Consider the following 10785-nt stretch of genomic DNA (forward strand, 5'->3'; position numbering starts at 1 on the left):
TTGAGAGTCCGCCTGCCGATGCAGGGGACGCGGGTTCATGCCCCGGTCCGGGAAGATCCCACATGCCGCGGAGCGGCTGGGCCCGTGAGCCATGGCCGCTGAGCCTGCACGTCCGGCGTACCGCAAAAAAAAAAAAAAAAGAACCTACTATACAGCACAGGGAACTCTACTTAATACTCTGTAATGACCTATCAGGGAAAAGAATCTAAAAGAGTGGATATATATATATATATACGTATAACTGATTCACTTTGCTGTACAGGAGGAACTAACACAACGTTGTAAATCAACTACACTCCAATAAAGATTAATTTACCAAAAAAAAAAAAAAAAGCAAAACTGGAAGATCTGGAAATTATGACGAAATTCCAGTTATTTTCTCCCTTCTTTGATAACCACTCAGATGAGCTGTCACAGAACATTAAAGTCCCAAAACGATAGAGCAGCTATCCAGGACTGAAATGTAAGAGACAGGGAGAAGGGAAAGGCGCCAAACCCCAAATGAAATACTTCCAGCATGTTCCTTACCCCAAGTACACCCTTTTGTCATGGCGAAACTTCCTGTTGGTCATGTCTCCATGGTCTCGAATGATCTTCCTGACATGTTCTGGAGGCATGTCTTCCTTTTGAGCATCCACAAATCCAAACTTGCGCTTTTCCGCATAGCGCTTGGCCTGCAATTGCTGCCATTTTCGGGCTACAAGGACACCTCAGTTTAAAGAACGGCACACCCTTACCCTAACCACCCCCGCCTCTTGCCCTAGGGTAATCTCCTGTCAGGATGTATGACAGAGGGCAGGCACCGGGCAGAAGCACTCCCTGACAATTCTCTTGTCTACTCGCTCTGCTTTATTTTTTTTTCTTCATCACATTTATCATTGCCTACCATTTCTGTCATAACATAAAGTTTTTTTTTTTTTTACTGTCCATCTCCCTCATTGCAACTTAAACCCTGCAAGGGAAGGGGTTTTGTCTGTATCGCTATTGTATCCTCATTGTCTGCATCAGTGCTTGCAAATAATAGACGCTTTTACTTTTTTTAAGTAGATGGTTTTAGAGACTTGATTAGATGTAAAAAACAAATGGGGGCCAATAATTGCACTAACACTAATGTTTTGACACTTGCCAAAACGGGGAAAGGGGCCAAACCCGCTGCGCGCACGCGCGCACCCGCCCCCAGGCGCCGCTCCCGCACGCTTTCTTCACCTTTCTCCTGAAGCTTCTCCTCCGACATGTAGTCTGGCAGCGGGGCTAGAGGGCCGGGCACCGGGTTACCCGGCCCTCGGTAAGGAAATACTCCGGCCATACCCGGAGAATCTGGGGAACAGCGGAAGAAAAAAATTAACGACGGGGCCCGGGCCCGCAAGAGGGGCAGCAGGAACACGTCGAAACCCACGGCCTGCAGTCCCGCCTCGCTCAGAGTGCGTCCAGCCCGGCCCGATCCCTCCGGCCGTTCAGCCCGACCCCAACCGCGCCTCCCGCAGCCCGGCCCTTAAAGCCCGCCACGTACCCCTACAGCCCTTCACACAGACAGCCGCTTCCCTGCAGGGCAATGGCGGCAAGCCGACGTCCCCTCCGCGTTGCTAAAGCCAGGAAGTGCGCAACCCGGTTTCAGCAGTTGACCCAATAGGCGCCGGTGTGTTCAGACGGATTAGAGAGCTCACCAGTTAGAATTGCAATTCGTGCCGGAGGGGGCGGATCCACGGGCGGAAATATTTGGACGCGAGGGGGTGTGGTCGGAATAGGTGGAAGCCCCGCCTTCCGCGTTTCTGGAGCTGTTTCTGGGGCCTCAGCAGCGGCTCGCGTTCGTCTGACAGAAGCCCAGGCTTCCAGAGTTTTACTAAATTTGTCGAAGTTTGCACCTTATTCTGTGTCTAGTCTCATATATGTAGACTTGAGGTGCAGTACTAACTCCGAGTCAATCAGTCTTTTGTTCATGCATTCATTCATTCATTCAACAATCAGTTACTGAATGCCTACTATTGTATCAAGCGTTGGGTGGGGCGGTGAAGAGGGGAAGGGGGTGGGGGCGCCGGGGGCGGGGGGGTGGGAGGGGGAAGCCAACCTCAAGGAGCTCCCCAGGAAACTGAGTGGTAGACGAGAACCCAGGCTCTCACAATGTTCCGTGATGGGAATTCGGGGCCAGGGTATATAACCCTGCCTATCATGTCAAGGAGGAGTTAGTCAATGAACCTACCAAAGTAAAAGAGGCCTTGGGGAACAACTTTGCCGGGTGTTTTTCCCCCTCCATCTCCATTCCTATTTTCTCTCTCTGGCAACGACTACCCTATGAAGTGTATAATGAATACCCTATAAATGCTTCTTGACTCCCTCAGGCTCTGTCTATGTCTTGCTGCTTGAATTGCCCTCCATCTCCTGCCTTCCTTGTTTTAATTTTCATGCCTCTTGCTCTATTTTCTGATAACAACTTTGACTTAACAGATAAGTTTGTTTGAACTCACACCAAGTTTATTATGGAGGATGCAGAGGACTTGTAACCCATACAGGTTCTTCATCTAGTTGGGAATTTGGGACTCAAAAGAGAAAATGAGAAGTATGCAAAGGAGAGTCCAGGCAAATACCGACTGGTGTGGAGGTTCATATAGTTCAAAGAAGAGAGACGAGCATTATTAAAGATGTGATGGAGGTGGGGGATATGAAGGATTTGAGGAGGTAGAGAAAGAGGAAGGAAAAAGGAATCCCAGGTAGTGGTAACTACTAGGGTTAGAGTTTAGAAAGAGAAACAAGCATGGCATGTTAGGAAAACAGGCAGCCAATCAACCTGGCTGCAATAGAAAGTGCAGCATCATCTTTATGATGTTCATCATCGTCACTGTAGTGAAGTCCTTACCACTTGTATAAGGTCCGCTATGTGCCAGGCATTATTCTAGAACCTGGTAAAATTCTAATGTCTGTTTTCATTAATAGTATTGTACTAATGTCAATTTCCTAGTTTTGATTGTCCTACTATCGTTATGTAAGAAGTTCTCAAGTGTGTGAAGAGTACACAGGAACTCTCTGTACTATTTTCTAAACAGCATTATTGAGAAATAATTTGCATTCCATAAAGTTCACCTGTTTAAAGTATACAATCCAATGTTTTTCAGTATATTTACAGAATTGTGCAATTATCTCTACCTAGTTCCAGAACATTCTCATCATTCCCAAAAGAAACTTTGTACTCCTTAGCACTCACTCTCCACTTCCTCCCACCTCCTACTCCTCAGCCCTAGGCAACTACTAATCTACTTTGTGTCTCTACAGATTTGCTTGATCTGGGTATTTCATATAAAGGGTATCATAGAATAGTGACTCTTGTCACTTTGTGACTGGCTTCTTTTACTTAGCATGTTTTTGAGGTTCATCCCTGTTGTAACACATATATATTTTCTTTGTAGAAATGTCTTTTCAGATCCTTTGCCCATTTAAATATTGAGTTGTATTTACGTATTTTAGATACAAGTTCCCTGTCATATATATGATATGCAAAATTTTTCTCCAGTTTTTTGAATTATCTTTTCACTTTCTGGATGGTATTCTTCGAAGCAAAAAAGTTTTTAATTTGCATAAAGTCTAACTCATCAAATCTTCTCTTCTATTGCTTGTGATTTCAGTGTCAAATCTTAGAAATCATTGCCTAACCCACGTCACAAAGATGTAATCCTATGTTTTCTTCTAAGAGTTTTATAGTTTTAGTTCTTACCTGTAGGTCTATGATTCCCTTTGAGTTCATTTTTGTGTGTGGTGTGAGATAGGGGTCCAAATTCATTCTTTTGCATGTGGATATTCAGTTGTCCCAGCACCATTTGTTAAAAAGGCACTCTTTCCTCTCTGTCAAAAATCAGCTGACCATTTGTTTGTTTCTGGACTCTCAATTATATCCCATCGATCTATATGTTTATCTTTATGCACTCTGTGCTATTTTTGCAACTTCCATGTGAGCCTAAAAGGTATTTCAAAATAAAAAGTTAATAAATAAATCAGCTAATTTAACCCTCAAAACAACCTTACAAAATAGATATTATTATCCTCATTTTACTTATGAGAAACCCAGACTCAGAAAGTTTGAGTAGGGACTTCCCTGGTGGTCGGGTGGTTAAGAAACTGCCTTCTAATGCAGGGGAAGCAGGTTCGATCCTTGGTTGGGGAACTAAGATCCCGCAAGCGGCGTGGCAAGACCAAAAAAAAAAAAAAAAGGTGGAAGTCCAACTCTCCCCTTGGCCTCTCACACACATGTACACCCTTCCACTACCCCACCCTCTCAATATGATTACATTTACTCTTTTGGTGAGACTAATACTCAATATTTACATAATTGTGTATGCTAGCCCTTATATAGCTAGCCCTTATATAGCATTTACTCTGTATTAGGCACTATTTTTTAAATGCTTTTTATGTTTATTTTTATTTTTTTACTGAATTATAGTTGATTTACAGTGTTGTTTTTTTAAAATTAATTAATTAATTAATATATTTATTTTTGGCTGCCTTGGGTCTTCGTTGCTTCACGTGGGCTTTCTCTAGTTGCCGCAAGCAGGGGCTACACTTCCTTGCGGTACGTGGGCTTCTCATTGTGGTAGCTTCTCTTGTTGTGGAACTCAGGCTCTAGGCATGTGGGCTTCGGTAGTTGTGGCACACCAGCTCAGTAGTTGTGGTGCATGGGCTTAGTTGCTCCGCAGCATGCGGGATCTTCCCGGACCAGGGATTGAACATGTGTCCCCTGCACTGGCAGGTGGATTCTTTTTTTTTTTTTGGGGGGGGGGGCTGTGTTGTGTCTTCATTGCTGCGCGTGGGCTTTCTCTAGTTGTGGTGAGTGGGGGATACTCTTCATTGTGGTACACATGCTTCTCACTGTGGTGGCTTCTGTTGTTGCAGAGCACGGACTCTAGGTGTGCAGGCTTCAGTAGACAAGCTGATGCTTGTCTACAAGAAATCTAACCCCCAACCCTATGTTCACACCCGATGACCTTGTGAAAGGATTCTGATTGCTGAAGGTCAGTGGGGTTCAGCCAATCAGTGGGACCCAAGTGCCTCTCACCCACTACCCTGCTACCCACCTTCCTAGGCAACCTTGATAGGCAATGTTTTCCTCTGCTCTCTGTCCCCAGCAGTGACTACCTAAGGGTTGAACTCAGTAATGTCTCTCCCCAGTACTTTTGTCAGCAGCCCCTGCCCAAGTTCCTTTGGATGGAGATAGCCCAAGTCTGACTCCCTGATTCACACCACTGGCATGCCTTTTTTTTTTTTTTTTTTTTTTGCGGTACGTGGGCCTCTCACTGTTGTGGCCTCTCCCGTTGCGGAGCACAGGCTCCAGACGCGCAGGCTCAGCGGCCATGGCTCACAGGCACAGCCGCTCCATGGCATGTGGGATCCTCCCGGACCAGGGCACGAACCCGTGTCCCCTGCATCGGCAGGCGGACTCTCAACCACTGCGCCACCAGGGAAACCCTGGCATGCCTTTTAAAAAATTTTTTTTAATTAATTAATTTATTTTTGGCTGCATTGGGTCTTCGTTGCTGCGTGCGGCTTTCTCTAGTTGCGGCGCGCGGGAGCTACTCTTCCTTGTGGTGCGGGCTTCTCATTACGATGGCTTCTTTTGTTGTGGAGCACGGGCTCTAGGCACGTGGGCTTCAGTAGTTGTGGCACGCGGGCTCAGTAGTTGTGGCTCACGGGCTCTAGAACGCAGGCTAAGTAGTTGTGGTGCACGGGCTTAGTTGCTCCACGGCATGTGGGATCTTCCCAGACCAGGGCTCGAACCCGTGTCCCCTGCATTGGCATGCAGATTCTTCACCACTGCGCAACCAGGGAAGTCCTCTTTTTTCTTTTTTTTTTCCTCAGTTTTCTCTTTCTGGGACTGCCATTATTTTGATGTTGGGTTTCTTGGACTGGTACCACGATTGTCTCATTTTTGTCCCTAATATCTTCTTTCTGGGAGATTTTCTCAACTTTATCTTCCAACTCTTCCATGAATTTTTCATTTCCAATATCACACTTTTAAATTTCATATACTCTGTTTAGTTCTGTCTGAATTCTTTTTTAAATTTTGGTAGTATATTATTTCATGTTTATGATATATTCCCTTATCTCTCTGAGGAAAATGAGTTTTACTGAAGTTTTATTCTCCATGAATAATCTTTGCTTTCTCTGTGTTTTCCCATTTTTCATATTCTACATATTTCATGTTAGAGGCTCTCCTCAAGTGCTCATAATTGGTCCTTCAATTAAACTCGTAATAAATACTTCCAATGAAAAGATAGAAAGATTTGACCTAATTGTAGGGGGAGGGTCATGGAAATGTCTTTAGGAAAAGAAATGTTGGAAATGAGCACTGAGAATGTATAAGATAAAGGGGGTGGAATAGGAGGAGGGGAGCCAGGAAGATGGAAACAGGGGAGAATGGGCAGCCTACCAGGCATTGGGCGTCGTCTGTGCAAGGTCCTGAGAAAGGAAGGAGCATGGCATACTTTATTTTATTTATTTATTTAGGCTGCATTGGGTCTTCGTTGCTGTGCGTGGGCTTTCTCTAGTTGCGGTGAGCGGGGGCTACTCTTCGTTGCGGTGCGCGGGCTTCTCATTGCAGTGGCTTCTCTTGTTGCGTGCAGAGCACAGGCTCTAGGCGTGCGGGCTTCAGCTGTTGTGGTACACGGGCTCAGTAGTTGTGGCTTACGGGCTCTAGAGCGCAGTCTCAGTATTTGTGGCACATGCGCTTAGTTGCTCCGCGGCATGTGGGATCTTCCCAGACCAGGGCTTGAACCTGTGTCCCCTGCATTGGCAGGCAGATACTTAACCACTGCACCACCAGGGAAGCCCCCATGGCATATTTTATAAACTGAATAAAGTCACACAAAGAGTGAAACAGGGAATTCCCTGGCAGTCCTTGGTTAGGACTCAGCGCTTCCACTGCCGTGGCCGGGGTTCAAACCCTGGTCGGGGAACTAAGATCCTGCAAGCCGCGTGGTGTAGCACAAAAAAAAAGAAAAAAAAAAAAAGTGAAACGGAAATTACCATGAAATGAATCTGGAGGGTAGACAAGGGGAGACCATGAAGAAGCCTACAGGTCATATCATGAATTATGCCCCTACCTAATAAAGGAGGAGCCACTGGATGGTATTAAGCAGGGGAATGACGTGATCCAATTTGTATTTGTATTTTAACAATCCAATTTGTATATTAACAATCACAGGGGCTTCCCTGGTGGCGCAGTGGTTAAGAATCCACCTGCCAGAACCCCTGCGGACACGGGTTCGAGCCCTGGTCCAGGAAGATCACACATGTCGTGGAGCAACTAAGCCCGTGTGCCACAACAACTGAGCCTGCGCTCTAGAGCCTGCAAGCTACAACTACTGAGCCTGCGTGCCACAGCTACTGGAGCCCGCGCGTCTAGAGCCAATGCTCTGCAACAAGAGAAGCCACCACAATGAGAATCCCGCGCACCACAACAAAGAGTGGCCCCCGCTCGCCGCAACTAGAGAAAGCCCGCGCGCAGCAACGAAGACCCAACGCAGCCAAAAATAAATAAATAAATTTATTTTTTAAAAAAATCACAGACTGACCACTAAGTGGAAAATAGTCATGAGGCTATCATCATGTCACCCAGGGTAGAGATGATGGTGACTCCAACCAGGGTGGGATAAAAAAATGGAAAGAAATGAATGAATGTGAAAGCCATTCTGAACTCGGTGATGAATTGGACTTGTTGGGGGGTGGGGGAGGTAGAGTGCCATGGCTTGAGGATGATTCTTTTTTTTTTTTTTGGTGGTGGTACGCGGGCCTCTCACGTTGCGGAGCGCAGGCTCCGGATGTACAGGCTCAGCGGCCATGGCTCACAGGCCCAGCCGCTCCACGGCATGTGGGATCCTCCCGGACCGGGGCACGAACCCATGTTCCCTGCATCGGCAGGCGGATTCTCAACCACTGCACCACCAGGGAAGCCCGAGGATGATTCTTATGTTCCTGTTTTATACAGTGAGTTAAGGGCAGTGCTGTGCACAGACCAGGAGCATACAGGAAAAGGTGCAGGTCTGGGAGGAAATATGCTGGACATCCCTTGGATGTCAGGATGTAACAATCCCCTCCTCTCCAGGTTGTCAGATCATTCTTAGTCTGTGGGTCATTGGCTGACCCATTTCTACATCCCTTACGTCTGGTTTCCCTCGTTTGGATAACTCCAATTTTTCCAGCTTTCCACTTTAACGAAATCCTCATTGCAGGCTCCCTGTAGCCTGGTCTCTGACTTGTTTACTCACTATTATATTTCCTCTGTTCGAGCACATAGTAGGATGTTCATAAATACTTGTTGAGAAGAGAAATAAAGTGGAGTGTGCCGGTAAGAGTTAGAGCCACAAAATACAATGGCACATCTTCCTGGATCGTAAAACTGACAGTTTCACTTGACATTTTGTAAAATTAAAAAAAAAATTCAAATATTATACTTTTAAGTTATTTCAAATGTTATTTTATATTAAAAGAGATAGATAGGAAAAGATTTTGAAGCAGAATGCAAAGTTCACATGAATTTTTAAAATTCAATATATGTCAAGGAAATGCTGCTGCAGCTGCCCTAGGCTAGGCTCCCCCCGCATTTCCTCCATCCCCCCAGTCCCCTACCCTTGCTTGCTGCCAGGGTGGAAATATTTGGATTCTAGGAAGAGCCGGGGTTAGGGAAGGAAGGGCAGGAGCAAGCTGCCGAGGAGAGGGAGATTACGGCTGACTGGCAGTGCTGCCCTGGGCCAGTGCAGCAGCAGTAATTTGTGGCATCCCTGTTCCTGGGCTTCTCTGTCCTCTAGCAGGGCCTTGACCTGGGATCCGGGACAGAGAGAGCCTCTGTGCCAGTCTCTCAGCCTTTGGGATTAGTAGTGCCAACCGGTGAAGTTCAAGGAGGTGAAGGAATCCTTCCGAAGGCACAGGCAGGCAGGCCAGAGTGAGCGGGCATAGTTTAGCCCAAAGGAATCATCTACCATCCCTGGAATGTCAGTTACTACCCCAGAGCCTGTTTTTGGGGGGTTTGGGTGGTGGTAGGTGGGGAAGAACCCCTGCAGGGCCCATCATTTCCACTACATTCTTATCTCAGTTGAAAGAGCTCACTCAGTCTGAGAATCACTTCCTTGTCTACTTCCTGTGGAAGGTGTGGCCAGGGAAGTTTTGTCCCCCTCCTGGTTAGAGGCAGGGAACAAATGAGCTCTCAACACTGAGTTAGCACTGTTCACGTCTGCAGGAGAATGCCGAAACGGACCCCTGCCCTGCACAGTTACCGCGTTCCTGAAAAGTGCAGAAATCGATACGATACTTGGTGAATAGAAGTCTGGCTTTCCAACCGAAGAAGCATCCTGACTTATAAACACCACCTCAGACGCAATTTATCTGATTTGATTGATCTTCAGTTGTCAACTTTCTACCTTGAAGTTTCTCCATTCCTCAGCCTTCCCATAAAGAAAGGGGCAAAATAGTGTATAAGGATCCCTGGATTCTACTTCTGGCTGTGCCACAAACTAGCTGGGTGTACTTGGATAAGTCACAATTTTCTGTAAGGGAATTCCGTGGCAGTCCAGTGGTTAGGACTCGGCGCTTTCACTGCTGGTGCCTGGGTTCGATTGCTGGTCAGGGAACTAAGATACCACAAGCCGAGCAGCACAACCCCCACCAAAAAAAAAAGATTTAAAAAAATGAAATGGTAAGATAATCTTGAAGGTGATGTATTAATAAAGACTCACTGTTACAAGCAAAAAACATTAACTCATAGTCAAGCAAATCTGGGAGTTATTTATTTATTTATTTATTTTTGGCTGCGTTGGGTCTTTGTTGCTGCGTGCGGGCTTTTCTCTAGTTGTGGCGAGTGGGAGCTACTCTTCGTTGCGGTGCGTGGGCTTCTCTTGTTGTGGAGCACGGGCTCTAGGCACACGGGCTTCAGTAGTTGTGGCTCTTGGGCTCCAGAGCGCAGGCTAGAGCTCAGTTGTGGCACACGGGCTTAGTTGCTCCTCAGAATGTGGGATCTTCCCGGACCAGGGCTCGAACCTGTGTCCTCTGCATTGGCGGGCGGATTCTTAACCACTGCACCACCAGGGAAGTCCAAATCTGGGAGTTGTTTGAATTGTGTAACTGAATGGTCCAGGGGAAGTTCTTGCTTCAGGCAGAGTTTGATCCAGATATTTAAATGATGCTAGAAATCTCTCTCCATATTTGAATTCTTTTTTTCTGTCTTGGCTTCATGCTCAGGGAAGCTGTCTTACATCAACCTACTGGCTTAGCAACGTTAGCACACAGTGCATCTCAGCCAAAAGTTGTAGCAGACAGCAAGGTGCTGAGACTCATAGCTTTGTTTAAATCATGAGCTCATCTCAGGGAAAGAGGATACGGTGTTCTGATTGGCTACGTCTGAGTCACATGCCCTTTGAAGGGGGAGTGATAGAGGAGCTAGGCAGGTAAAAATAGCAGATGTTGGACACAGGTGATATCATAGAAAATAAACGTACATATGGGCTTAAGTCCAGACCCTGTCACTAACTAGCTAGGTAATCCTGAGGAAATGACCTTGGTTTCCTCATCTGAAAAATAAGATGCGTCTCTATTGTGTGGGATTAAATGAGAGAAGGTATCCAAAGGTACCTCATGAGGTAGGAGCACAACACATGTTCAGCCTAGGATGCTATGACTTTAAGTTAAAGATTCTAAACAAATACTTCACTTCAATAAAGGAACAGTTCTTTAAAGAATAACTTTCCTTGTGTAATCTCCTGTAGAGTGAGGGCTCCTAATCTTCAGCTGCACAAACACAGATTTGATGTTCAA

General features: G+C 46.2%; 1 protein-coding gene across 1 annotated transcript in view; it reads right to left on the reverse strand.

Moving 5' to 3' along the window:
- Positions 1 to 1578, reverse strand: part of PRPF8 (pre-mRNA processing factor 8) — a 35976-nt gene extending 34398 nt beyond the window's left edge. Inside the window, exons 1-3 of the mRNA XM_082860748.1 lie at positions 1511 to 1578; positions 1207 to 1317; positions 529 to 697 (exon numbers count right to left, since the gene is read on the reverse strand). Of these exons, the coding sequence (XP_082716874.1) occupies positions 529 to 697; positions 1207 to 1306 (269 nt within the window). The 5' untranslated portion in view covers positions 1307 to 1317; positions 1511 to 1578. The remainder of the gene's footprint in view (positions 1 to 528; positions 698 to 1206; positions 1318 to 1510) is intronic.
- Between the last annotated feature and the right edge of the window lie 9207 nt (positions 1579 to 10785).

The sequence above is a fragment of the Leucopleurus acutus genome, assembly GCF_964270905.1.
Source record: "Leucopleurus acutus genome assembly, chromosome: 19".
NCBI lineage: Eukaryota > Metazoa > Chordata > Mammalia > Artiodactyla > Delphinidae > Leucopleurus > Leucopleurus acutus.